The sequence below is a fragment of the Microchirus variegatus genome, assembly GCF_963457635.1.
Source record: "Microchirus variegatus genome assembly, chromosome: 20".
Classification (NCBI taxonomy): Eukaryota; Metazoa; Chordata; class Actinopteri; order Pleuronectiformes; family Soleidae; genus Microchirus; species Microchirus variegatus.
Window position 1 is genome coordinate 7,304,039 of NC_139821.1, and position 27,646 is coordinate 7,331,684.

Consider the following 27,646-nt stretch of genomic DNA (forward strand, 5'->3'; position numbering starts at 1 on the left):
ACAATTCACATAACGTTGTGATTCCTTGTACCAATATAGATTTTCATTCACCCTTCCTTCTTTTTGAATCTTAAGCTAGTTGTCCTAATGATATACAATGACATACACTCATAATTAACTCGGCCGTTCTCATTCCATGGTGTATTTCTCCACAGACAAAAAGCAGGATGGATCTGTAGAAAATCGTAAGAAAGGTAAGTTGCTACCAAATCCTCCTTCCTTTTTTTGTGTGTTTTGAATGTGTAATAAGCGGGTTGCATATTTCGCCATGACCCTGTGTCGGTGTATATTTGGTACAGGATGTTCCTGCCTGTCCATTGTACCGTCCGACCCTCCCTTCTGTCTCGCTCTCTCCTCCTTTGTCGTCCTTGCCTGACACATTTGCGCTTCGAGCAGCAGGTGCTACTGAATCCAGTTATAGCGATTAGCGATGAGGAGATTAAAGCCATGCAACAATTCTGGAGCCCTAACATCTGCTTTCCCACCCATCTCTCCTTGTCTGACTCTCCCTCGGCCCCCGTAGTTTAATTTGCATTGATGTCCCACTCTAGACTATTCAGAGTCAAACCATAATGCCTGCGCTGGTGCAATTTCAGACTGACAACAATGATAATGAGGCTGTTTAGTGGTAAATCAACCAGCTAGCCGGGCTCGTAGCCCTCATGGGACGCCATGATCAGCGGCGCTTGGGTCTGTGACCACAACCCCTGGCGCTAGTCCCTGGTGCACAGATTCACTCTGCCTGCCAGGAATCAACAGTAATCCTTTAGACTGAGATTACACAGGCCATGTAAGTGCAGAACAAGCCACAGTCCACAGCTGCTGCTGCTGCAGTAGCCCAGCGGTGAAGCCCCTCCTCTCTCTCGCCCTGCCGCATACGTCCACACGCGGGTGCCACGCCACGGTCTGTACCGCAGTAAATAAAGGACGAATAGATTGACAAATTAGACACAAAAAGAGCCTCAGCAGGAAATGCACAACACGCCTACATAATGAATTGTTGTTTTTTTTAAATGACAAAAGTTAGCTGAGAAATTGGAATGATGTCAGATTTCCTGTCCTGTGTCGGTGCACAGCAGAAGTAATCATTTTATCACAGTGAGTGACACGACAGAAACCGGGGGCCTCTTCTGGCTGCTTTCCCCTCCTTCCTTTGCCATTAGAGGCTTTGCGTCTCCAAGGTTACCTGGTTGGATGTGGGTTTGGGATTCCTGTCAGTTCTGCAGGCGAGGGGGGAGGAGGAGGAGGTTCTGAGGGTTGTTGAGGAGGAGATGAAACAGATTTATGGGAATGTAGCTGGCGACTTACGCTGTGGTTGCTGTCGAAGAAGTGAGCGATTCGTGAGACGGATCAGATTAGCTGTTAGCTAGTTAACCTGTTCTTGAAGTCTCTATAGGGGGAAGATGGTAATTACGTCGTGCACATCTTTCTGCTAATTATTGTGCAGTCGGATCACCGCAAACGTTAGTGACATTTAGGGGGGGGAAAATATGTGACATCTCTTGAAATATGTGCTCAGAATGCTCCCTTTTAAAGGTACAGTGTGTAAAATGTAGTAGCATATATTGAGGAAGTTGTGTGTTGATTCTGGGGTTGTTCAAAACGGTTCAATCCATGCAATCAGGTCATTGTTTGAATATTTGCCATTTCTGCCAATTAAAATAACTGATCTTTAATTTGACACACTGGACCTTTAATCGTGTATTTGTACCATCAAAGTAACTGCCGTTTATATCCTTCTATCTACTGTTGGAAGTAAACACAAGGTTCATTATAAACAATTAATTAGTGTGTCATTTAACGACTATTTCTTATTCCCTTTGCCGTAGCTAAAGCGCAGGACGGTGCAGCGATGGAAATGCAGCCCCTGAACAGCGACGAGGGAGCCGACGCAGAGGAGAAGAAGAAATCCAACCTGCCAAAGAAAGAGAAGTCCGTTCTCCAGGGCAAACTGACCAAACTCGCTGTACAGATTGGCAAAGCAGGTGAGTCAGGCCGAAACAATGAAACACTGAAACACTGAAGATGTTACATTACATTTTTGTCATCACTGCTGCGACAAGCAACATGATGGAAAACAATGTCCTTTAACACTCTTCTCTCTTCCTCCCTCTCTCCCATGTTCATGCCAGGACTGGTTATGTCGGCCATCACTGTTATTATCCTGGTAGTGCTGTTTGTCGTGGACACCTTCTGGATCCAGAATCTGCCCTGGGACAAGGACTGCACTCCCATTTACATTCAGTTCTTTGTGAAATTCTTCATCATCGGCGTCACCGTCCTGGTGGTGGCTGTTCCCGAAGGCCTACCTCTCGCTGTAACAATTTCCCTGGCGTATTCCGTAAAGGTAAGAATCTTCTTTTCAGAAAGAGACAAACTTAAATTTACTGTATGTACACTACCATTCAAAAGTTTGGGGGCGCTTATGCAATTATTTGGTTTTCCATTAAAACTCACACTTTTATTCATCAAAAGAGTTGCAAACTGAATAAAAAATACAGTCCAGACATTGACAAGATTAGAAATAATGATTTCTGTTCAAAATTATAACTTTTCTTTCGTCAAAGAACCAGCAAAACTGTTTTCAGCTGTGCTAACGTAATTGCACAAGGGTTTTCTAATCATCCAATAGCCTTCTAACACGATTAGCAAACACAATGTACCATTAGAACACTGGAGAGATGGTTGCTGGAAATGGGCCTCTATACACCTATGTACATATTCCATTAAAAACCAGATGTTTGCAGCTAGAATAGTTGTTTATAGAGTATATAGTATAGAGTCTATTTCTGATTCATTTTATGTTATGTTCATTGAAAAAATATCAATGATATAAATATCATGCTTAAATTGAAGTTGTCATTTAACACCAAGCACCTCTTTGAAATAATTCATTTACTGTGTTCTTGTTATTACTGATATTGTGATCTGGGTCACACCATCTTTAAAAAAACAAAAAAAACATCCCTTGACGAACAATGTGTGATTAACGTTTTGATTCCTTAACTCCTACAGAAAATGATGAAAGACAACAACCTTGTGCGTCACTTGGACGCCTGCGAGACAATGGGTAATGCCACCGCCATCTGCTCTGACAAGACTGGTACACTGACAATGAACCGCATGACTGTGGTGCAGGCCTACGTCTCTGAGAAGTTCTACAAGAAAGTCCCTGAACCAGAAAACATCACGCCTTCCATTTTAGATATCCTGGTTCTGGGTATTGCAGTCAACTGCGCCTATACCACCAAGATATTGGTAGGCTTGTGAAACTGGAATATACCAAGTGTTACACTGAAGAATTGCTGTATGATTTGTGTATTTGGCTTTAGAAAATGTCTGACTGTTGTCTCAATTTCCTCTCCAGCCTCCAGAGAAAGAGGGGGGCCTGCCACGGCAGGTGGGTAACAAGACCGAATGTGCCTTGCTTGGCTTTTCTAAGGACCTGAAGCGTGACTACCAGACTATCCGCAATGAGATCCCAGAAGAGAAACTGTACAAAGTCTACACCTTTAACTCAGTCCGCAAATCGATGAGCACTGTGCTGAAGATGGCTGACGGCAGCTACCGCATGTTCAGCAAAGGAGCCTCAGAAATTCTCTTAAAAAAGTAAGAGGCAGTTCTCATCTTTTGCATTTGTTGGCACTGTTGTTTTTTTGCATCATTGGAAATTCAAAGTCATATATGGAGTGTGACTGTGTCCAAATGATTGGAATCAATAGAAAAGTTCTCCTGTAGGTATTTATTTGTCCCAGTTTGCCAGACTTCACAGTAAATGATATGTTTCCCGGCTTAGGCAGCTAAGAAGTTCAACTGCATCCCACCCCAAGCCCCTTATTTTGCAACTTAAAAACGGCAGCTGAGAAAATGAGCCGGTAACAACTCTGTAAGCCTCTTAACCAAGCAGGCTCCTTTTTAACCCACTGGGCTTAGTGTGACTTCTTATGACTGCAACTTGCCATTCAAATGCTGCTTATTCTCTGTCACTTTCTTCCTTGCCTTTTTTCCATTTCAGTGTCTCCATGCCTCTCTCCCAGTGGAAAACACAACCTCCTACACCTTCCACCCTCTGACGCCTGTTTATATACGCTTGTAAATATGCCTTTCTATGTTAATATATCCTCTTTCCCTTACCAGGTGCTATAAAATCCTAATCGCAAATGGGGAGTCCAAGGTGTTTCGCCCAAGGGACAGAGATGACATGGTAAAGAAAGTGATTGAGCCCATGGCCTCTGAAGGTCTGAGGACAATCTGCCTTGCATACAGAGATTTCCCCGTTTCTGAGGGTGAGCCCGACTGGGACAACGAAAACGACATCCTCACTGGACTGACCTGCCTCTGCGTGGTTGGCATTGAAGACCCTGTGCGACCTGAGGTTAGTAGCTGCACAGAAAGGGCACAAGCTTCATTACTCCAGTGTTTACACAATAATTGTCAAATTTAGATGGAGAGAATTTTACTTTGTGTTTTTTGGAATAACCATTCATGAGGGGGAAAAAACGATTCGCATTACAAGGTTTCAATGGAAGATACTCAAATGGCTTTTCATACCGTCAGCCACCTGTTCCTGTTTGGGCTTTGGTTCCATTTGGAACCTTGGTGCTCTCAGCAAACAAGCCCGCTTTAAAGGAGACATGCGAAATCAACTACATTTTATATATGGCGGCAATGTGCCGGCTAGAGTCGGCAAATGATGGCTTTTCCAAAGCGTTAGAAGCTGACATAGTTTCCTGTGTCTCATTTGCATTTAAAGAGACAGGCACTCAAAACCAAGCGTTCTGAACAGGGCTGTTTTGGCAGGGTGATTGAACTGCTGTGGTGCTTCATCCTTATGGTATTTTGACCAAAGCATGTCACAGACATGTTCATTAGGACAGCAGGGAACTAGGTTAACTTGTAGAAATAGGGTATAATATGTCTACTTTAAACATGACAGTGGTAGCATGGCAGATCATATCGTGCCTATGTGACCTTTATGTCTGTTCATTCTCTTGGAATTAAGTGGACACTGAATTGTGAAGGACATACCGTCCTTCCCTCCTTCTCGTCCAGTGCTTTCACTGGCTAACATGTTTTTCCAAACCATTTTCCAAAATTTGGTTTGGGAACCATGCATGGCCGTGCCGGTATGAAAGCCCCATGATCAAGATTCAAACCCAAGCCCTCTTTCGCTACTGCACAGCTGACTTTTCACAACATAAGTGGCTGTTGATGTTGGATTATAGATTTTTGAAAAGCTGCTGGGATGGTTTGCTGCAGCTCTCATAAATCCAGCATGGGGCTAAAGAGTTTAAAAAGAAATAGTCTATGAAGCACTTCTGAAGGTGCATCCCTGGCAAGCTAATGGGTTAGCAGCTTCACTGGACTTTTCCTGAGTAAAAGCATCTGCTATTTTAAACTTTGAAGTATCTCCGGATTTGTCTGAGCATTAAATGCTGAACCAGTGCAGCAGTTATGACATTAAGACTTTTGAGGGGCTACTTCCTCTGCTGGACAACAAAACAAATGGAGGATGTGAAAACAAAGTGAATGATGTTTAAAAAGGTTTTATTTTGTAAATGTTTATCAGAGTGCAGAGATTGATGTTACACCACAACATGAGAAATAATGTCTTTTTGTGTAGCTTACCTGATCCCTAATTTTCAAATCCCCAGTGATGGAGTCAAAACAACATGCATTTCCTCCTTAATTGTGTTTCCGCCTTCCTTCAGGTCCCAGAAGCCATCAGGAAATGCCAGCGCGCTGGCATCACAGTGCGTATGGTGACTGGGGACAACATTAACACGGCTCGAGCTATTGCTACCAAGTGTGGCATCCTACTGCCCGGAGACGACTTCATCTGCCTGGAGGGCAAAGATTTCAACCGAAGGATACGCAATGAGAAAGGAGAGGTGGGCCACAGCACAAACACTGTTCCTCAGAGTCTGTTGCAGATGCACTGTTGGGATTCTATTAGGTTTTGTCTCGTGTTTCTAGATCGAACAAGAACGCATTGACAAGCTCTGGCCCAAGCTACGAGTACTGGCTCGCTCGTCACCCACAGACAAACACACCTTAGTGAAAGGTTGTTATGCTTTCTTTTACTTTGAAAATTTTTTCTGATTACTCGTTTGTGTGAGCTTTAAGTTTAAATGTTCTTCTTTCACCGTTCCAGGTATTATAGACAGCACAGTATTGGAACGGAGACAAGTAGTGGCAGTTACAGGAGATGGTACCAATGATGGTCCTGCCTTGAAGAAAGCTGATGTTGGCTTTGCAATGGTGAGTCTTCTGTTTACTTGTTTTTAATCGGACTACGTGTCTTACATGTCTCCAATAGGGTTGCAAAAATAAAATCGATACTCCGATACTTAGATTTTAAGTGTTATGCCTCTCTTTAAATCCCAAAACTGAAGCTGAGAAAAGTTGATCAGCAACAAGAAAAAGAGTGGGAGCGTACATTCCCAAATGCTTTGATCAACAAATATACATAAGTCACCATAAATGAAGCTGTATTCTTCTGTACTACTTAAAATAACTTTATTTTATTTATATCACACTTTTCTGGAAGTGCTCAATAGTCCAATCACGTCTTATCAAACATTTCAAGGCATTGTGTCTGGTAAGGCAAGGAATGAAAGAAAGATGTGCAGCCATCTGCCTCGGCCGGTTGGGGTGAAAGGAAAATAGGGGATAGAAAAGAGTTGGTGATCAGAAAAAAGAGAGGAGACAATAAATTAATATAGCAGTGCTAGTACAAACAAGAACAATAGTTTAATAATGACATGGTAACAGAATGAAACAATAAAACAAGTTTGTTAAAATAGTAGGAATGGGAGAAAACAAGAGAAAGAGGGAACATCAACCAACAAATTAAAGCCAGTGCATTAACACAAAGTTTTGATATTTCTTTTGTTTTAATCTTAACAAAATGTGCTTGTAATGTATACCCCCCCCACCCTCCCCATGGTATTGAGTATTTTCTTAGGTATTGGGAGTTTGAAATTCAAGTACTGTGACAATCCTAGTCTCCCATCTGTAATCAATGGTAACTAGGCAACAACAATCGATTCTGACGCAATCACGGTCACGGTAGAAGCATTCAAATGTTGTTAATAAATACACTGACTGATCTTTGGACAACATCCTCTTTGCTCTCCAGGGTATCGCTGGCACCGATGTAGCCAAGGAGGCGTCAGACATCATTCTGACTGACGACAACTTCTCCAGCATCGTGCGAGCCGTCATGTGGGGACGCAACGTCTACGACAGCATCTCCAAGTTCCTCCAGTTTCAGCTCACTGTCAACGTGGTGGCCGTCATCGTAGCGTTCACCGGAGCCTGCATCACGCAGGTTAGCAATAAACGGAGTCTGTTTTTGTTACAGAAACAGCAGGTGTTCAATAAAAGACAGGGATTTGAAATACATGCTGTGCACCTTGGAGCTTTCGGTTTCTGTGTTTTAATTCTAATGAGGCATATTCATTTAATTTCCTCGTGCATTAGCAATTATAAGTACCTGTGAAATTCCTTAATGATTTTTTAATACCATGTCTGTTTTAATCGACGTGAGCTGTGTTCTGCAGCTCAATGGAGCAATTTAAGTGTCTCCGCTGAAGAACTGAAGATTTGTTTTGAAATATTCAGTGTCTTTTTCGGCCTTAACATCTTTAAACCTCTGAAACAATCCTCTCGTTTAACAACAAGTCTCATTCGTAATTAAAAGGCTGTCATTTCTCTCTCAGGATCTGTTTTATCAGTCTCAGACATGGTGTTAAATGATTTGTTTAATGCTAATGTTACCACGGCCTCTGAAGGTTTCATCATCTAAACATTTTTATGGCACTCTTCAAAACAACCCTACAAAGTATTTCACAGAAAACAAATTAACTTAATTCGATTTTACATGAATAAATGATGTCAAATAAGCAAAATAATCGATCGAGAAAAGATCTCCTTACAAGTTGAACCAAAGAGTTAGTCTTATGCTGGGATGGCTCAGTGTGACTTTTTATCAAAATGTTCCCTAATTTGGCTTCTTCTCTACCACCAGGACTCACCATTGAAGGCGGTACAGATGTTGTGGGTCAACCTCATCATGGACACCTTTGCCTCTCTGGCTCTGGCCACAGAGCCCCCCACAGAATCTCTGCTGCTAAGGAAGCCATACGGCCGCAACAAGCCTCTAATCTCCCGCACCATGATGAAGAACATCCTCGGCCAGGGCGTGTTCCAACTCGTCATCATTTTCACTCTGCTCTTTGCCGGTGAGAGGATGCAACAGACCTTGTACTTTGTGTTCTGAGCGTCATGAGCGTCTGAAGCAAAAGCAAACAAAAGGGCTCTCAGATTTTTAAACTGTGACCTCTAAAGAGTCCCTTTACAGTTGAATGCTGTTAAAAAGATGCATCCAGTGACCCAAGTAAATCACTTTTGCTGGATCTGTGACATGTTTGAGGAGCTGTTTGAAGATGCATTCAAGAAACCTTGCAAATTGCATTATTTCTGCAAACACACTTGCTGCTGCCACCTTGGTAATTTATGCACCAAGTTTTCAGTGCAATAATTGATAAAACTCAACTTATACCTTTTTAATGTATCACAGATATTCAGGCCCGTCCCTATTCTGGAAGTCGTTTTTTTCTCCCATCTGTTTTTAACACCTTCTCTGCGACTGTTCCTGCAGGTGAGAAAGTGTTTGACATCGACAGTGGCAGGAACGCGCCCCTCCATGCCCCGCCCTCGGAGCACTACACTATCGTCTTCAATACCTTTGTGTTGATGCAGCTCTTCAACGAGATCAACGCCCGCAAGATTCACGGTGAACGGAACGTCTTTGAGGGCATCTTCAACAACCTTATCTTCTGTAGTATCGTCTTTGGTACCTTCATCATCCAGGTAAAGGAGACCTCTGCGAACTGTGTTGGTCTCACATGTTCGTACGATGCTGTAAATGTTTGCTCTCTTGATTAATTCCTCTTCTTTTTTCCCTGCCTTTCTAGATTGTCATAGTGCAGTTTGGAGGGAAGCCGTTCAGCTGCGTGGCTCTGTCCATCGACCAGTGGCTGTGGTGCACTTTCTTAGGCTTTGGCTCTCTACTATGGGGACAGGTAAGATGACACACTGCAGCTCAGATCCACCTTTAACTTTGGCCATTGAGAAAATATGGGGTAATACTGCCCCCCAGTGTTGGTACTGGCCGAGTTAAGAGGGTGTAACAGATTTCTGTGAAGAGATTTATTTATTCTCCCCATCTTACACTGATAAAAACTGGATACATCATTCAGTGTAATGCACAGGACAAAGCGTGAATGTGCTTGTCTTAATGTCAAAGATGGTTGACAATGAGATTGTTGCTTTTTCTTCTTCAAACAAAACTAACAAATCCATAAAACTTTTAAGTTACTGTTCTTTTCTTTTAATTTTGAATCATTATCTACACATCAATTTTAAGTGATTCTTGGGAGAGTTTGAAGGTTATATATAGTACCATAATTAATTGTCTAGTGTGTTGCATTTTTAAATGCCAAAAACCTATGAAAATTCAGTATTCAATATTTGCTTTTGCTACAGCAAAGCAAAGAAACAAATCTTCAGAGAAAATGGCATTTTTGCTCAGAAAATGGTTTAATTGATCAGTGAATTTTTAAAATTGTTTGTATTATATCACTGATGGGTCACTAGACCAATGTTCTCCCCTGTTAAATGTTTAATTGTGATGAAAATAATGGAGAAAAAGGACAATGGTTTAAACGAAGCTAATGTGAATTCTTCAGAAAAACAGCTATTAGATTTATTGACGTGTTCATTCAGTCATAACAGTCATTTTCTACCTTTCCTGTGTCTCGCTCACTTCCACCAATGTTCTCTATGTATTGTGTGACTTCCCTGTGGGTTTGAGGGCTCTGAGCAAACCTGATGACGTCAAACTCTCTGTCTCACACCAGCTCGTTTTGGCAGTGCTGCTAATTTTCTGGGTCACTGGCTGCTTAATGTCTACGACGTTACCCACACATGTGGCTCTCAGCTCCGTCATAATGAAGTGTCGCATTCCCTTATCGTCTCATTCAAACCTCTGCATCTTCCAGGTAATCTCTTCGATACCCACCAGCCGATTAAAATTCTTGAAGACGGCGGGTCATGGCACCCAGAAGGAGGAGATCCCAGATGAGGAGCTGGAGGAGCTGGAGGACATGGAAGAGATCGACCACGCCGAGCGGGAGCTCCGCCGCGGCCAGATCCTCTGGTTCCGAGGCCTCAATCGCATCCAGACTCAGGTAACAATCCGTCACCCAACACTGCATCCAACACCAAGGGAATCAAAAGCCATAAACCCTTTAACTCTATTGCTCTTCCAGCTTTCAAAGTCTATATTTTGTCCTTTCCTTTTTTGGCATTTTTATTTTTATTTTTTTAAAGAATGGCTTTTGCCCTTAAAACTACACTGTTCTGTTCTGCCTCTGAGCTTTTCTGACTCGGTCTGAATCTGAAACATGAGTAGTTTGAAGGTACTGATGAGAACCAAGTGCATTGGATTCATAGATCTATTTGGAGCTGTAAGTATGAAAGGATTCTGCAGGGAAAAGAGCGAAAGTGAGGTCAGAGCCTCTTCTAATCAGTGCCTTTAAACCCAACTGCCCCCCCTTTTTCCCCCCTCTCCCTTTAACTAAAATGCTCAAAATCCAATTTCCAAGTGACTTTTTTTTTGGTGGTTTCTGGTGCCTCCTCTTTATTTTTTTTCTTCTTCTCTCTCCTCTGGCTGTGTTGTTTTATTTCCTCTGGGCTTTTTTCTCCTGTCACACTGTCTGATTCTTTGCAGATGGATGTAGTGAGTGCGTTCCAGAGTGGAACTTCCTTTCAGGGGGCTCTCAGGCGGCAGGCCTCCAACTCCAGCCAACAACAGCACGATGTAACCAATGTTTCTAGCCCTACACATGTAGCCTTTTCTACTACTACCACTACTGCCACTGCCGCCAACTCCGCTTCTGCCACTGTGGGGTGTGAGTGCGTGTTCTCCTCTCGTGCATGAGATTTCATATTTATCTTATTATGATCTCCTCTGTTCTTCTAACATCTTCCTCCTCCACTCTTCTTCTCACCTAACGTTGACACTTTTACTCTCTCATGCTCCTCCAAAAATGTTCCACTGTTTTCTTCCAAACAAAAAATCATAAAAAAAAACAAAAAAAACCCACCAAATACACAACATCTTCCATATTGCTTTGATAACACTGCTGTATATATATGTGTACCCTGTAACCAGGTCGCTTCTGGCGTCAAGGTGTTTTCTCTGTGTCATCATGTTTTCTGTTCCGCTTCTGCTTTGGTCTCAGAAAAATTGGAGAGAGTGTTTTACTTGTTATCACATTTTAATATATTTGGACATAACAATTTCATCTGGATTAACAGTGGTGAGGTTTGTCTGCAGCTGCCTCAGTCTGTGCTCTGTGACCCCCCCCCCACCTCCCTGTAGCACCCATGGGTCTGTGTCGCAGCTCTCTAGTCCCTAGTTGGGTAAATGTTTTGAGTATATGCCCATGGTCACGGCCTAAAAAAGCGATAAAGATGGAGTCCAAGCATTGATAGTCGATGTCCTGTCAGTCAGTGGTGAACTTATAATGTTTGCTCCTTTCTCTGGAAAAGGCTCCTGACAGCAGATCATCAGCTGAATGTGACTCAAGAGTTTGTTGGCATTTTTCTTTTTTAGATGCACATTTGGACACTGTCCACTTCTGTGTGTGTGTGTGTGTGTCGAGAGAGGCAGCAGCGTTTCCGAAAAGTCCCCCGTCGCCATCGTTGCCCTTACATGGAATGTGTGTCGACTCCCTCTCCCTCTCTTTCTTCCAGATCTTTGCAGAGTGAAGTCTGAGCAGCAGCAGCAGCAGTGGTGGTGGTGGATTTTTTTAAATGTCTAACAGATGTCGCACAAAAACAGCTTAGTGGAATAAATGACTGTGTCCCCCGCTTGAGTGTAAACACGTGAGACTTTCCCAGACACGTTAACAGAAGCAGATCTATTGTGGAGTTCGACCCTGGCGTCCTGAAAATGTAATGTTTCGGTCTCCGTCTCAGATGGAGGGGGTTTCCTTCCTTCCTTTCTTCCTTTCTGACGTGACTTGTGTTGAACTTTTCTCCCTTTTCAGGTGAAAACACTCGGACCTGTTGTGTTTTCGTTGTGTGCGTGAATACTTTGTGTCCACCTGGCCAAAAAATGACCCGTAAAAGACTGAATACCACTGACTCCCCACATATTCCTCCTTTAGATTCTGTGAAATGTGTCATGGGCTATACTCAAAGGTTTACTACCATTGAACACAAAGGTAGTGCCGCGCTCTTTGCATGGGTTCAAAGTCTCTGGTCTCGTTTGTGAGTTTTCTCTCTTTGTGCTGTTTTTGACATGTATACCAGCTTGTAGACATGCTTGGCTGCTGCAGCTTTTTTTTTTGTTTGTTTTTGACTCCACCACCACCACTCTCCTTCTCTCTCTCTCTCTCTCTTTCTGTTCATCTGTCCCTCTCTCTCTCTCTTTAGTCTGTCTATCCACAGCATGTCCAACAACAGTAAGCTCTTGTGTCCGGCCTCTGTCCTTTTTTTTTTTTCTCGTCGGATACGTCTTCAAGGACAACATCCACTTTTATTTTTTGCAATTTTATAAATCAGCAGACTTTGAGTCCAGTCTGTCAATCATTGTTCAAACCCGACTTTAACTCTATCCGATGTCACCGTTTGTGTGCGTGACAGCGCGTGGACTCCAATACTTAAAATCCTTTTCCCGCTCTGTATCGGAGAATAAATGTAATATTTTTGGGCAGGACAGAGGCCGACTTTAGAGGAAACAGGAAATGGAACTGAAGTGAATTCACACTCTTAATCTAAACTGTAAAGACTTTTTTTGACCGTGTTTTTAACTGGTGTAATTTGACCACTCAAAATAACTGCACACCTGCACGTGCGTCTCTGAGAGTCCCCCCCCCCCCCACACTCGTTTTTGCCCCTAAAACTCACCCACTATTGACCCTAAAAACCTGCGTCTTTGGTTTTGATCTGTGGTTAAATCCAGGTGTGACATTTTTAAAGAAATAATAAACACTAATGTGCTGAATGTGACTAAATATGTGCCTTCCCCTCCCTGTCCCTTCTCCTTCCAGATCCGGGTGGTGAATGCATTCCGCAGCTCCATCTCCCTCTATGAGGGGCTGGAGAAGCCCGAGTCGCGAACATCCATCCACAACTTCATGACCCACCCCGAATTCCGGATAGAGGACTCTGAGCCCCATATTCCCCTCATAGACGACACGGACGCGGAAGACGACGCACCCACCAAGCGCAACTCGGCCAGCCCCTGCAACGCCTCTCCCACGCCGCCCTCGCCGTCACCCGCCACCACCACCGACGCCCCCACCACGCCGGTGTCGCCCTCCCCGAACCAGAACAATAACGCTGTGGAGAGCAGCAACCACCTTCTCCTGGAGGGCCCCAAAACAGGAACCCCGTCGGCTCCGGCGAGCCCGCTACACAGCCTGGAGACGTCCCTTTGATCTGACCCCGCCGCCCTGCTCTGCACGCGTCGTCACCACCACTTTTCTACCCAACGACACCACGGAGCTCCACTCAGATCAGACGAAGGGACATTCAGGGAGGAGACGAAGGGCTAGAAGGAGGAGCGGAGTGAGCTTTGGCTTGGGCTGGACTAAGAGAACAGCGGACATTCAGAGGAGTGTACGGCTTGGTGTGGATGCTTTGGTCTTCTTTTCTTTTTTCTTTTTTTTTTGGTTCTAATTAATACCCCGCAACAACACAAGGACTCCACCCCCTCCCTCCTTGATAACTTTTATTTTTCTCAGTAAACAAGGGGGTGATTATAAACTCGGATTGAAAGTGACCTGTTTTTTTTCTTATTCTATTATTAATATTATTATTATTTTAATTGAGAAGGTGGAGCTCGTCCTCCTCTGGCTTGAAGATCGTCTGTAAGAAATTTGAAAAGAACCTTTTAGCTTCTCTTTTATCTGAATGGTGTTGTATATTTATCTCTTTGGCCCTTTTGCTCATTCAAAAAAGTGTATTTCTGCTCCATCGGCTGTTAATATTTTGAGTTATTTATGTTTTTGAAAAAAAAGCAGGTCTGTTTACAAAGTTTGTAGATACTTTTTTTTTTTTGGTTCTGTTTGTAGGCAAAAGAGCTTCCTGATGTATGACGCAGAGACAACCGAGGGACAGAAGAAGAAAAAAAAGAAGTAAATCAATGAGAGGATTATTTCAGATACTGCTGTATTTTCAGGAAAAAAAGGGTGTTTCTATTGAAACTTAACTATTTTTGCCTGCAAGTTTTATTTGTTATATATTTGTAGATAAATATAGAAACCTCTAGCCAAACTGATAAACACTAAGGCTTGTATAGAAAAGAGGTCCACTGGGCGAGGTGTTTTCTCACAGGAGACAGGGGACTGGGGGGGAGGGGGGAGACGATTAGGGCCTCTGTACACTAACATCACTATAAATATTTACTACTTCCATTTCTTGGGTAGTTTTCATGTGCACAAAACCTTCTGGAATTTTTGGATTCTCTCTTCATTCATTATGTTGTGTTGGAGGATTTTCCACATGTTGAAAGGTTCACTCGTTTAAAAGAAGAAGAAGAAAAAAAAGGGATTTTTTAAAGAAAAACAGTCGGGGCCCGTATTTAGCAAGCATCTCGGAAAACAAGCGCCTCGAAATCGAGCTGAACGTCTAGACTAGGGAACAAAGTCTTACCTCGGAAGTCGGGACGCGGGGAAACCTCGTTATTAAACCTGCGGTTTGTTTCAGCGGCAAGTCACAAGTTTTGGGTTTTAACAACTTCTCGTAGTTGTTGGTGTCAGTTTTTGTCAGGGGTCACGGAGGCTAATGGCTAAATAATGCGCTTTTACATGTTGGCTGTATGAGAAGCTTAATTTCTGCACGTTGAGGCGAAAAAAGGCATTAGGAGCGACTTTTATTTTGAAAGTAGCGCTGTATTAAAGGGCAATTCAAACCTGTTTATCTTAGAATCAGACGTCAAACATGGATGTGCCTTGGAATCTTTTATTTTTTGATGATGCTTGGTACCGTCTTTCGTCACCTGTTTTTGGGGGAGGGGACAATTTCCTTCAGATAAAGAAAAAAAAATGAATCTTGCAGCTCAAAGTCAAACCAAATATTCATTCTTAAAATTGAAATATTGATATATATATTTTCCCCCTGCCTCTGGATGCTTGATAAATATGGTTCCTGCTCACTTTTAGTTTTCTCAGTCAAACGTCAGCCCCCTGCCAATGTACAAATACTGACATTTGTTTACTCAGGCATAGAAAAAGTATTTAATTTAAAAAGACCTTTAGAAAAAAAAAAAACTTCAGATTTTATGTATTTAGATAAATATTGTCCTGGTCAAAAGAGCAAGTGAATTATTTTCATATTTCATTCAATCTTTAAGAGAAAAAAAACAGAAACATAAGTTTTTCTTTGGCTTAAATATTTTTTATTTTTCCTTCAGCCCGATCCAAAAGACTCCATCATGAATAAATGTTGCTGCATTTTGGTTTGTTTGTAAGATATTTTTGACACCTGATGTACTGGAACTGCTAAAAGAATTGGACATGTGCATTTTTTTTTTTTCAAGAATAAAGACTAGGCATACACTGGTATCTGTCAGCACAGGGTACTTTATTTCATAGCGTTCCTTTTTTGGGGGCGGGGGTGGACGGTGGGCAGGGTTGGGGTGGGGGGGGCAGGATTTTGATACAGATCACGATAAATAATAATAATAATAATAAAAAAGATGTACCTTTGTATTTTTATGACAATACTGATGATACAGCGTTCAACGCACTAAAGTGATTTTGGATGATTTGACACCAATCACAACATTTAAGGGAGGGGGGGAGGGGTCGGCCACTTAAAAAAAAAAGTGTGTGTTCTGGAATATTTCATCTCAGGGTGCAAACGGTGGTGAACGAGGAAACCGGCTTCTTATAGTTTGTGACTTAATTACGTTGTTTGGGACAGTGCTCGATTCTTCCTGCAGGGGGGGCCACCTTCACCTGGAGGGCTGAGGAGGAGGAAGGAGGTGAAAATGCTAAATCACAGCGTTCTCTGAGGAAATACTTTGTTTTCCTTCTATTATTATTAATATTATTTTTTCAGATGACACAATAGCAGCTAGGCTCGCATTCACATGTGTGAGAGACTGAGAGAAGAAGAAGAATCCACATGAGGAGTTTGTTCTGTAGCTTCTTCCTGTCACGGGAACGAATGTTTGTTTTTGTTTGTTTGTTTGTTTTTGTTTTTTTCCATCTGTTTTATGGATTATTATTTTTTTATCTTTTAACATTTGGAAATAACAGTACTTTCATGTCTGTTTTATCTTGAGCATTTTAAATGGATATCGTGATTGGATTTACATTTGAAACTTGTCGAGTAATGTGTATGGTTTTTAAAAATAAAAAATGTATTTAGCCTAACGCCGGCGGCCCACGCTTTTCATTTCTGTCCATGCATAAAATGTCGTTGATCAGTGTTTCTCAAACCTGGAAAGGACCATGTTCCCAAATGTTATGTTTTGTTTTGTCCAAAAACTATTCAGTTTTAATGATTTCTTTTATTATCTGGCTGGAGCATCGAAACCAGAAAATATTCACATTTTAGAAGCTATTTATCTTACCTTTTTTTCTACATTGCAGAGGGATATATATATATTTATACCTCACTTTCTTAATTTGTAGTTTTTGGTTTGGTGAAATGAGTAATTCAATAAATGTGGTTATGAAAACAAACAAAACAAGAAAGAAAGACCCCTTGTTGTTTCACATCCGGACCAGCAGGGGGCAGTAAACTTCTATGCACCACCTTGTTTTTGACCATGGATGTATCATAAGATCTGCCTTGGAGACAATTTTGTCATGGTGGCCACTCTGGGTACTGCAACCAAAAAATACTCAGGGCCCAAAAAGGAAGACAATGAGGGGTTGTCGTTTTTTAAATATTACAACAAAGCAGGTTTTAGTTAATTATTTGTCGCTCATTAACATTTATTTTTAACACATTATTGTTATTGTTCCTAATAAGATGATCATGTTAGAGTCTGCAGGTTTATTTTAATATGGTATGATCATTATATGAACCACAATAGAAATTATAATTATAAGTTAGCTTTATTTGTAAACCACCTCACACAAAAACGGTTACAAAATTGAACATATTCAATGGAATTGTTTTTTTAATCATAAAATGACTAAATGTCATTATTTTCTTGGACAATAATATATAGAAATCCCTGGGTTCTGTGACAGCAACATTTTGTATTGTACAACATTAGCATACAGTATATCAATGAATGGAACATTTGATTTTATTTATATCAGGGAAACCAGGCAAAAACAACATGATTCCTGTAACAACACATATAAACTAATAGCCACGTTAAATTAAATAAACCAATAAATTGCTAATTTTAATCTTTAACGACGTCATTATATAGTTTAGCTTACTGTATTTACTATAGTTGGTTTTGCTGTTGAAGCCGAAGCTAACGTGCGGTACATCGGTATTCATGAAAAACCTCCAGCGCACGTCATGAGCGTACTCCCATCATGCCTTTCGCTGTTCATGGACGCGCCCACATAGCCGAGAGGCATGATGGGAGCGACACTACTGCGCATGCGCTAGGGATCCGTGTCTTCTGCTTTGTGCACGCGCCGTGGTTTGTGTTTCCGCTCGGCAGGACTGTAACTGTGCAGACATGGACCGTGGATACACAGAGGAGACACTGTGCTGAAGACAGGACAACACTGTGGGTAAACAACAACAACACAACAACACAAACACACCTGTGACTGCCTTTCTAACCCTGAAATCAATTTTGGATCGATACACGTGTGTGTGTGTTTGTGTGTCGTATTGTACTGTTGACAGTGTAGGTGAGGAGGCAGGTGTGTGTGTGTGTGTGTGTGTGTGTGTGTGTGTGTGTGTGTGATACCGTTATCATGCATGACCTTTTACCTGCAGTGATTAGTCAAAACGATTTCTTTTTAAAAGTGATTGTCTCGGTATTTACTTTGCAGCTGCTGTTCTCAGTAACTTGGTAAATAAAAGGGGACATGTTTGTCCTTGTTGTTAGTTTGTGTCTCTGTTCTCTGTGAGAGAGTCAAAAAAATGTTTTATCCAAAGTTTGACAAAGTAAAGAAAAAAAAAATCTGTCCAAAATTTGACAAAAAAGTCATAAGTTGCAATGGAACGACATAGTATAGTATTACGTTTTTGTTAAATTTGGATGACAGTATAGTCAATGTGTGTCAAACTAATTTTCACTGAGGGTTAACCTCACTAATGGTTAACCTCAAAGGTGCCAGATGTAACTGTCTTACAGAATAAATGTAACTAATGTCACCAAATATAATGTAAAATCAAGGGAACTACTCCGTAACATATTGATAAATAACTTTCTGTATTTATTACTTATTCAATTTCACTGCATATACAATGATACACTGCAATCTAGTGGTGGTGCTTTTTGGAAGACCATCATGGTGGAAAAAAAACTAAATGAATTGTTATGCCAATTCTGTAACATTGTATTTTAATCCAATTTAGTTGTTATGGCTGGAACTGTGTGTACTGACATCACTAAAGTCAAGGCATTGCAATTATAGAAGGTGCCCCTCAGGCCTTTTTTCCTCCACACCACCTCTGCTGACTCTGCTCTTCTCTATCTCCTGCATCTCCTGCATTGTGCGCAGCTGCAAGGGGGTTCTGCATATCCAACGCAGAATGGATAATTACTCTATGCGCAGTTATATCCACACATCCATATATGAAATGATCTTTATGATGAGGATCGAGTACAGTCGCGATGAAATACAGGAGATCTGAGTAGATCTTAGTGAAACATGTTGACAGATTCTCAAGAGCGCACTTTTCATTGTTTTCACACCGGTCTCAATCTAGAAGACGCTTTAGCGCTGTTAAGGAATAACAGATGCAGATGAGCTGATCTCTTTAGTTAACTGCTCAAAGAGAAGAGAGTTCTGTAGGGGAGTTCATAATCTGCAGCCAAGTTTCGCTTTTGCGCAAAGAGACTTTCCAGCATTTAATAGGTGCTGGCCTCAGTTTTTGCATGCACCGGTATATTAACAATTCATATCATAACGAAAATATAAACCTCGAACTTCCCACTAATGGGCCATTGACTCTGTTGAACACCGCAGTTATATAATATCGGCCCCCGGGCCTGAGACTACTGTACTGACGTTTTTGGACGACATCCATTACTTCGACCAACCTATTGACTTAAACTTTATTTACACTTCACCAGTACACATATAGGGAATATAAAATTATAAAATAGAAAGGATACCTCGATTGTAACCAACTTACTTACTTACTTACTAACTTACTTACTAACTTACTTAGACTTTTTTTCCCCAAATTTTGGACAAAATTTGACAGGTTTTGAACGACATAACGCGGTATGACTTTCACTCAAATTTTGGACGACATACTATACCATGACCATTTTTTTTACCATTTTTGGACAACGTACTATATACTATGAGTTTTTTGAGCATTTTTGGACGATATACTATGACGTTTTTTTGACGCGTTTTTTGACCATTTTTGGACCACATACGATTATCCTATGACGTTTTTGACCATTTTTGGACAACATGCTATACTATGTTGTTTTTGACCATTTTTGGAGGGCATACTATGTACTATGACGTTTTTGACCATTTCTGGACGACATATTAGAGTATGACCTTTTTGACAATTTTTGGACAACATACTATACTATGTTGTTTTTGACCATTTTTGGACGATACTATACTATGACAAAAATGGTCAAAAATGTCCTAGTATAGTATGTTGTCCAAAATGGTATAGTTTAGTATGTATTGTCTTCACATACAAATGTTGTTTTCTGTTTGTTACAGAAAGACAAAGACTCCAGGAAATGTTCGTCAAACCTGGAATTGATGATTCTCAAATGTCTTCTCTTTTTTTTTATCCACAAGCCAAAAATTATTCTGTTTTAATTATTATATATTATCCTTATATATGTTATAAGGAACAAAGAAAGCAGAAAATGTTCAACATGTGTAATAAAATAAAACAATTAAAGAACCAACAATTTTCATTGATTATTAAAGCAATTGCCAATTAATTTAGTAATGGTTTAATAATGCAGTAATCATTGCATCCCTATTTGTTTAGGGGGGGCTTGAGCACAGCCCTGATCTCCCACTACCACACCACGACCAGTGAGTAATCTCTTGGGACTGCGAGGTGGATTCGAACCAGCCACCACCAGACTGGCACAACCTTACAGTTGCAAATGAAACCACTACGCCACACATCCCTGTGTGATTTAGGAGCTCTTGGTGTTTTTCAGTATTCACTTTGGATGTGGAACCTTAAATGTTAGCATATAAGGGGATTGAACCCATAACCTCAAGATCCTGAAGGCTGCTCCTTAACCAGTTGAGCTAACTACACACTCTTGCTTTCATTTTCTAACTGTTTGGCTCCGTACGCTGAACTGACGTTATTAAGTAGTTCAATATGTTGAGGTCATAGGTTCAATTATTGAAAGGCTTCCAAATTTTGCAGATAAGCACACAAGGACAAATAGCTCATGGGACTAAGAGAATGACTCAAGTTCCTAAGATTCGTGTGAGTATAGGTTCAAATCTTGCATTGACTGATTTTTAAATACAATATTCAACCAGAAAGAGTAAATAGGAGTTGGAAAAACGAACGAAAGAGTCTGGAGTTAGCTCAACTGGTTAAGGAGCAGTCCTCAGGATCCTGAGGTTATGGGTTCAACCCTTGGTTCGTGTGAGTATGGGTTTGAATCTTACATGGACTAAATTTTGAATACAATATTCATCCACAGACAGTAAATAGGAGTTCGAAAAATGAAAGCAAGAGTGTGGAGTTAGCTCAACTGGTTAAGGAGCAGTCCTCAGGATCCTGAGGTTATGGTTCAACCCTTGGTTCCTGTGAGTATGGGTTTGAATTTTAAATACAATATTCAACCACAAACAGTAAATAGGAGTTCGAAAGATATAAGATTGAGTGTGGAGTTAGCTCAACTGGTTAAGGAGCAGTCCTCAGGATCCTGAGATTATGGGTTCAATCCCCTTATACGCCAACATTTAAGGTTCCACATCCAAAGTGAACACTGAAAAGCACCAAGAGCTTCCAAATCTCTCAGGGATGTGTGGCGTAGTGGTTGAGTTCACAACTGTAAGGTTGTATCAGTCAGATGGTGGCTGGTTCGAATCCACTTCGCCGTCCCTAGAGATTACTCGGTGGTGCGGAGCGGCAATAAAGTGGAGGATGGGAGGGAGAGGAGAGGGAGGAGAGTAGGAGAGGGAGGAGGAGAGTAGGAGAGGAAGAGGGAGGAGAGGAGTAGGAGAGGAGAGGAAGAGGGAGGAGAGGAGAGTAGGAGAGGAAGAGGGAGGAGGAGAGAGTAGGAGAGGGAGGAGGAGAGTAGGAGAGGAGAGAGTAGGAGAGGGAGGAGGAGAGTAGGAGAGTAGAAGAGGAAGGAGAGTAGGAGAAGAGGGTAGGAGAGGGAGAGGAGAGGAAGGGGAGGAGGAGAGTAGGAGAGGAAGAGAGAGGAGAGGAGGGGAGGAAGAGAGGGAGGAGAGTAGGAGAGGGGAGAGGGAGAGGAAGGGGAGGAGAGGAGTAGGAGAGGAAGAGGGAGGAGGAGAGAGTAGGAGAGAGAGTAGGAGAGGGAGAGGGAGGAGGAGAGTAGGAGAGAGTAGGAGAGGGAGGAGGAGAGTAGGAGAGTAGAAGAGGAAGGAGAGTAGGAGGAGAGGGAGAGGAAGGAGAGTAGGAGAGGAAGAGAGAGGAGAGGAGGGGAGGGAGGAGGAGAGTAGGAGAGGAAGAGGGAGGAGAGGGAGAGGGAGAGGAGAGGAAGAGAGAGTAGGAGAGGAAGAGGGAGGAGAGTAGAAGAGGAAGGAGAGTAGGAGAAGAGGGTAGGAGAGTAGGAGAGGGGGAGGAGGAGAGTAGGAGAGGGGGAGGAGGAGAGTAGGAGAGAGGAGAGTAGGAGGGGAGAGGAAGGGGAGTAAGAGAGGAAGGGGAGGAGAGAGTAGGGGAGGAGAGAGTAGGGGAGGAGAGAGTAGGGGGAGAGAGTAGGAGAGGGAGGAGGAGAGTGGGGAGGGAGAGAACCAATCCTCCCTTTTCCTGCACTGCCAGATTACAGGACTCTGAAGAATATTTCTGTGTCCTTTTAAAAACAAACATCAATAACAAGGAGGAAATAGATTGCCACAGACAAAAAAATATATCTTCTCCATGAAGGAGAAGGAGTCCACCTGAATGGCTCTTCTCCCCTCCCTCTTCTCTCTCCTCTCCTCTCCTCTCTTCCTCCTCTCTTCCTCCTCCTACTCTCCTCTCTTCCTCCTCCTACTCTCCTCCCTCTTCCTGCCCTCCCTCTCTACTCTCCTCTCCTGCTCTCCTCCCTCTCCCTCCTCTCCTCTCCTCTCCTACTCTCCTCCCTCTTCCTCTCCTGCTCTCCTCCTCTCTCCTTCCTCTCCCTCCCCTTCCTCTCCTACTCTACTCTCTTCTCCTACTCTCCTTCCTCCCCCTCCTCCCCTTCTCCTACTCTCCTTCCTCCCCCTCCTCCCCTTCTCCTACTCTCCTTCCTCTTCCTCCTCCCCTTCTCCTACTCTCCTCCCTCTTCCTCTCCTACTCTCCTCCCTCTTCCTCCCCTTCCTCTCCTACTCTCCTCTCTTCTCCTACTCTCCTCTCTTCCTGCCCTCCCTCTCTACTCTCCTCTCCCCTCCTCTCTCCTTCTCCTCCCCCTACTCTCTCTCCTCCCTCTCCTACTCTCTCTCCTCCCTCTTCCTCTCCTCCCTCTTCCTCTCCCTCTCCGCTCTTCTCTTCCTCCCCTTCCCTCCTCTCCTCTCCTACTCTCCTCCCTCTCTCCTACTCTCTCCTCCCTCTTCTCTGCTACTCTCCTCCCTCTCCTCTCCTCCTCTCCTACTCCTCCTCTCCCTCTCGTCTCTTCCTCCTACTCTCCTCCCTCTTCCCTCTTCCTCCCCTTCTCCTACTCTCTCCTATTGTCCTCCCTCTTCCTCTCCTACTCTCCTCCTACTGTCCTTCTCTTCCCTCCTCTCCCTCCTCCACTTTATTGCCGCTCCGCACCACCGAGTAATCTCTAGGAACAGCGAGGTGGATTCGAACCAGCCACCATCTGACTGATACAACCTTACAGTTGTGAACTCAACCACTACGCCACACATCCCTGAGAGATTTGGGAGCTCTTGGTGCTTTTCAGTGTTCACTTTGGATGTGGAACCTTAAATGTTGGCGTATAAGGGGATTGAACCCATAGCCTCAGGATCCTGAGGACTGCTCCTTAACCAGTTGAGCTAACTCCACACTCTTGCTTTCATTTTTCGAACTCCTATTTACTGTCTGTGGTTGAATATTGTATTCAAAATTTAGTCCATGTAAGATTCAAACCCATACTCACACGAACCAAGGGTTGAACCCATAACCTCAGGATCCTGAGGACTGCTCCTTAACCAGTTGAGCTAACTTCAGACTCTTTCTTTCATTTTTTTGAACTCCTATTTAGTCTTTCTGGTTGAATATTGTATTTAAAAATCAATCCATGCAAGATTTGAACCTATACTCACACGAATCTTAGGAACTTGAGTCATTCTCTTAGTCCCATGAGCTATTTGTCCTTGTGTGCTTATCTGCAAAATTTGGGAGCCTTTCAATAATTGAACCCATGACCTCAACGTATTGAACTACTTAATAACGTCAGTTCAGCGTACGCAGCCAAACAGTTAGAAAATGAAAGCAAGAGTGTGTAGTTAGCTCAACTGGTTAACTTACTAAGGGTTCAATTCCCTTATAATCCAACATTTAAGGCTCCACATCCAAAGTGAATAATGAAAAACACCAAGAGCTCCTAAATCACACAGGGATGTGTGGCGTAGTGGTTTCATTTGCACCTGTAAGGTTGTGCCAGTCTGGTGGTGGCTGGTTCGAATCCACCTCGCAGTCCCAAGAGATTACTCACTGGTGGTTGTGTGGTAGTGGGAGATCAGGGCTGTGCTCAAGCCCCCCAAAACAAGTAGGGATGCAATGATTACTGCATTATTAAACCATTACTAAATTAATTGGCAATTGCTTTAATAATCAATAAAAATGGTTGGTTCTTTAATTGTTTTCTTTTATTACACAAGTTGAACATTTGCTTTATTTGTTCCTTATAACAAAGAAATAATTAAAACAGAATTTTTGGCAGTGGATAAAAAAAAAGAGAAGACATTTGAGAATCATCAATTCCAGGTTTGAGAAACATTGATGAACATTTTTCAAACATTTCCTGTATTCTTTGTCTTTCTGTAACAAACAGAAAACAACATCATTTGTATGTGAAGACAAATGGAATGAAAGGTGTTTGTTTACTGTGGAGCAGTGACGTCACATTAGCATTAGCCGGTGGCATGTGAACGCCTGTGATCAGATCACGGATGTTAACAACAGTTGTAAACATCACAATTTGACAAAAAAAAGTCATACGTCAGTATGTCGTCTAAAATTTGACAAAAAAGTCATACTTAAATATGTTGTCCTAAGTTTCACAAAAAATCATACTTCAGTATGTCGTCCAAAATGTGACTAAAAAGCCTGACTGCAGTTTTCCACTTGCTTGATTCTTGAAAAACTGAGGAAACGTATTGAGAAATGTGTGAATTCATGAGGAAACCACATTATTCTACACTACTTTTACTACAATAATGAATTGAAATGGCGACAAAATGTCGTCATATTTCATAATCCCACAGCTTTCGTGATTGATGTCAACTTGCACCCTGTTATGCATTCCAGGTGACACAGACTTTTGCAGCATCTACTGTCTTCTCAGTGAACTAACTCCCCATATTCAATTGATGGAAACACAGATAAATGTGCGTTTTCTTTAACGGAACACTGTCCTTGTTCTTACGTGTTGAAACCGTAACCGCCGACCCTGCTCTGTCTATCTCGACTCTTTACTAATGTGCCTAACGTGTCTCTGTCTCTCAGAGGCAGGAATGTGTCATCCCTCACTGCCACGCTCAACATGAGAGAGTGGTGGATCCACGTGGGTCTGATCTGCATCCCACTGGTGGCCGTCTACCTGCACATCCCACCCCCACAGCTCTCGCCCGCCCTACAGAAGTGGCACAGCACCGGCCAAGTGTTCGACTTCAGAGGCAACAAGATCTTCTACAGAGGCAAGAGAATCCACCAACACAGCCGTCAACGACAAACACCTTCAGCACATCACATTATTTCTGTTTTCACCAGACTCCAATGGGGCGTTAGGAAGCTCCGATGTCGTCATTCTGCTGCACGGCTTTCCCACCTCCAGTTACGACTGGAACAAGGTTCGCTCTGCGCTCCGTAGATCAATCAATATATTAAGTGCTCACACATCAGTACCGATGTTTTTTTTCCCCATCACACACAGATCTGGGAGCCACTCACTCAGCGCTTCCATCGCGTCATTGCACTGGATTTCCTGGGCTTTGGCTTCAGTGACAAACCGGTGAGTAATTAACCACTCTTAGTTTGTGACTTAATGTGTAACATTGGGAAACAAAAACAGTGTGTGCTCATGACTCACGTGTTTATCCCACGCCTGGTCCTTCCTCAAGCGTCCACACAGATACTCCATCTTTGAGCAGGCCAGTGTGGTGGAGGCTCTGGTGGCTCACTTGGGTCTGAGCAACCAGAGGGTCAACCTGGTGTCTCACGATTATGGAGACACTGTGGCCCTGGAGCTGCTCTACAGGTTAGTGTGTGTGTGTGGAAATGGTCCCTAACAGAGTATTGTGTAAAGTGCCCACTCACCTCTGTGTCTCTGTGTTCTTCTTCAACCAGGAGTGACCAAAATCGCACAGGTCACCTGACCTTCAACAGCCTGTGTCTTTCTAATGGAGGTACCACTGTGGTCTGCTTTTTTTATTTGTTCACTTTCTGTAATGAGTTAAAAGGGAAAAAAAGAGAAAGAATTAGTCTTGAAAAGAACAAAATAAAGTCCAAAAGTTTTTTTTTGGATGTTTGTACAAAACAAGCAGTTAAGACTTTACTTTGTGTTGATCTTCTTGTTTCCCAACAGGATTATTCCCTGAAACACACTATCCTCGGCTGCTGCAGACAGTGAGTGACCTTCTGTGTTTTCTCCATCCAAAGAAATATTCACATTATTGACTCACAACACAAAATTCCACTACACTCTTACCATAATCTCCCTTTTTTTGTCCTGTGAAGCTCCTGAAGGACTCCACTGTTCTGGCTCCAATCCTGACACGTCTCACCAACTTTATGATTTTCCAAAGAGGGTAAACGGCAACAGCAGCAACAACACAGCACACGTTTGAACCAGTACAGTGTTGTCAGGTAGTTTGTCTCTGTTGCCGGGCAGGATTGGAGAAGTGTTTGGTCCATACACGCAGCCCTCGGACGCTGACTTCTGGGACATGTGGACCAGTTTGCGCTACAATGACGGCAACCTAGTTGTAGACAGGTGTGTGTGTGTCTCTTTGTGTTCATCTCGTTTTGTGTGTGTAAATCAATGAAAATGCATTATTTTCATGTGATTTTCTCTCTCTCAGTATTCTGCAGGTCATCAACCAGAGATTTAAACACAGAGAGCGATGGGTGGGCGCGCTCACTTCCACCTTCGTCCCGTGTAAGTTTCTGCAAATGTGCAATTCTTTGACATTTATAATCGCCACATTTGACTTGTCTGGAATTACCATGACAGATATCTATATTTTGTTTGTCAAGTTTTCTACATCTGACTAGCTTAATTCAAGATATCTGGAAAATACAATGTAGGTATCGTCAATTGAGGATATCTTGAATAACTTGAATAAGACCTATGTAGAAATCAGGTGTGGATACACATGAATGAACGTTACATAATGTGCTAGTGAGAGAGATGAAGTAATCACTTCCTTCCTCTAAGGTGTAGTAGAAGTAAAGACCACAGCAGCCTCAGCCAGAAAGACGCTAACGCTAAGCTGCTTATCCCGTGAGAAACGTGGTCGTCTTAGTGGTCCATCTGTGATGTTGAGCTCAGGAGAGAGAGACAGAGTGTGTGTGTGTGACCTAATTTTGTAATTTAGAAATTGCACAAACACTATGTACTTCAGTCACTGAATGACTTTTCCCATCTTGTCTCGCAGTGCATATGATCTATGGACCTCTGGACCCCGTCAACCCTCATCCACAGTTCATCCGTCTTTACCAGTGAGTCCTTGTCTTTTCTTTATTCTCATGTTTTGTTTTCTGCTCCGGAAATGATTTGATTTCACTCCTATTTACCACAGTTAATCCTTTGTGCCTTAAAACATGCAGATAACAGTATTTTGTTGTTTCTCAAAGAAACTTGAGCGTATTCACGTTTAATAATTAAGTGGAAATTCCAAGAATTGAACTCACGTTGGGAATCTCGCTGGTTGCAGGCAGCTGGTGCAGAGGTCGACCGTGAGCGTCCTGGACGAACACATCAGTCACTACCCTCAGCTGGAAGATCCCACAGGCTTCCTCAACGCTTATTTCAACTTTATTCACTCTTTTTGAAGAGGAAATGCAAAAATGATCAATAACGACTTTAACGTTCCTAATGATT

The 27,646-nt window shown here is 42.5% G+C and overlaps 2 protein-coding genes across 8 annotated transcripts in view; both read left to right on the plus strand.

Annotated features, from left to right (window-relative positions):
• The window catches only part of atp2b1a (ATPase plasma membrane Ca2+ transporting 1a), a 34,086-nt gene extending 19,689 nt beyond the window's left edge, over nucleotides 1–14,397 (plus strand). The window contains exons 7-22 of one of the 5 annotated variants that reach the window (XM_083906988.1): nucleotides 156–194; nucleotides 1,830–1,985; nucleotides 2,133–2,347; nucleotides 3,016–3,258; nucleotides 3,368–3,609; nucleotides 4,138–4,375; nucleotides 5,712–5,891; nucleotides 5,977–6,064; nucleotides 6,155–6,261; nucleotides 7,142–7,333; nucleotides 8,033–8,246; nucleotides 8,666–8,877; nucleotides 8,982–9,089; nucleotides 10,068–10,256; nucleotides 10,799–10,888; nucleotides 13,128–14,397. In XM_083906988.1, coding sequence (XP_083763114.1) covers nucleotides 156–194; nucleotides 1,830–1,985; nucleotides 2,133–2,347; nucleotides 3,016–3,258; nucleotides 3,368–3,609; nucleotides 4,138–4,375; nucleotides 5,712–5,891; nucleotides 5,977–6,064; nucleotides 6,155–6,261; nucleotides 7,142–7,333; nucleotides 8,033–8,246; nucleotides 8,666–8,877; nucleotides 8,982–9,089; nucleotides 10,068–10,256; nucleotides 10,799–10,888; nucleotides 13,128–13,517 — 2,903 coding nt within the window. In that variant the 3' untranslated portion in view covers nucleotides 13,518–14,397. Of the gene's footprint in view, nucleotides 1–155; nucleotides 195–1,829; nucleotides 1,986–2,132; nucleotides 2,348–3,015; nucleotides 3,259–3,367; nucleotides 3,610–4,137; nucleotides 4,376–5,711; nucleotides 5,892–5,976; nucleotides 6,065–6,154; nucleotides 6,262–7,141; nucleotides 7,334–8,032; nucleotides 8,247–8,665; nucleotides 8,878–8,981; nucleotides 9,090–10,067; nucleotides 10,257–10,798; nucleotides 10,984–12,242; nucleotides 12,300–13,127 lie in introns of all 5 variants that reach the window. The other 4 variants (XM_083906985.1, XM_083906986.1, XM_083906987.1 and 1 more) reach the window with 4 other exon arrangements.
• Nucleotides 14,398–17,663: 3,266 nt separating this feature from the next.
• mest (mesoderm specific transcript) lies at nucleotides 17,664–27,644 on the plus strand. Of its 3 annotated transcripts, none has more exons than XM_083907242.1 (13): nucleotides 17,664–17,788; nucleotides 25,051–25,241; nucleotides 25,315–25,394; nucleotides 25,478–25,555; nucleotides 25,665–25,801; nucleotides 25,891–25,949; nucleotides 26,129–26,169; nucleotides 26,281–26,351; nucleotides 26,435–26,536; nucleotides 26,625–26,701; nucleotides 26,981–27,110; nucleotides 27,201–27,264; nucleotides 27,480–27,644. In XM_083907242.1, the coding sequence occupies exons 2-13, from the start codon at nucleotides 25,088–25,090 to the stop codon at nucleotides 27,621–27,623; spliced, it is 1,137 nt and encodes a 378-aa protein (XP_083763368.1). In that variant the 5' UTR covers nucleotides 17,664–17,788; nucleotides 25,051–25,087; the 3' UTR covers nucleotides 27,624–27,644. The 3 variants fall into 3 exon arrangements, with proteins under 3 accessions (XP_083763368.1, XP_083763370.1, XP_083763369.1); XM_083907243.1 differs by having other exon boundaries at nucleotides 17,690–17,792; XM_083907244.1 differs by lacking the exon at nucleotides 26,981–27,110.
• The last annotated feature ends 2 nt before the right edge of the window (nucleotides 27,645–27,646 follow it).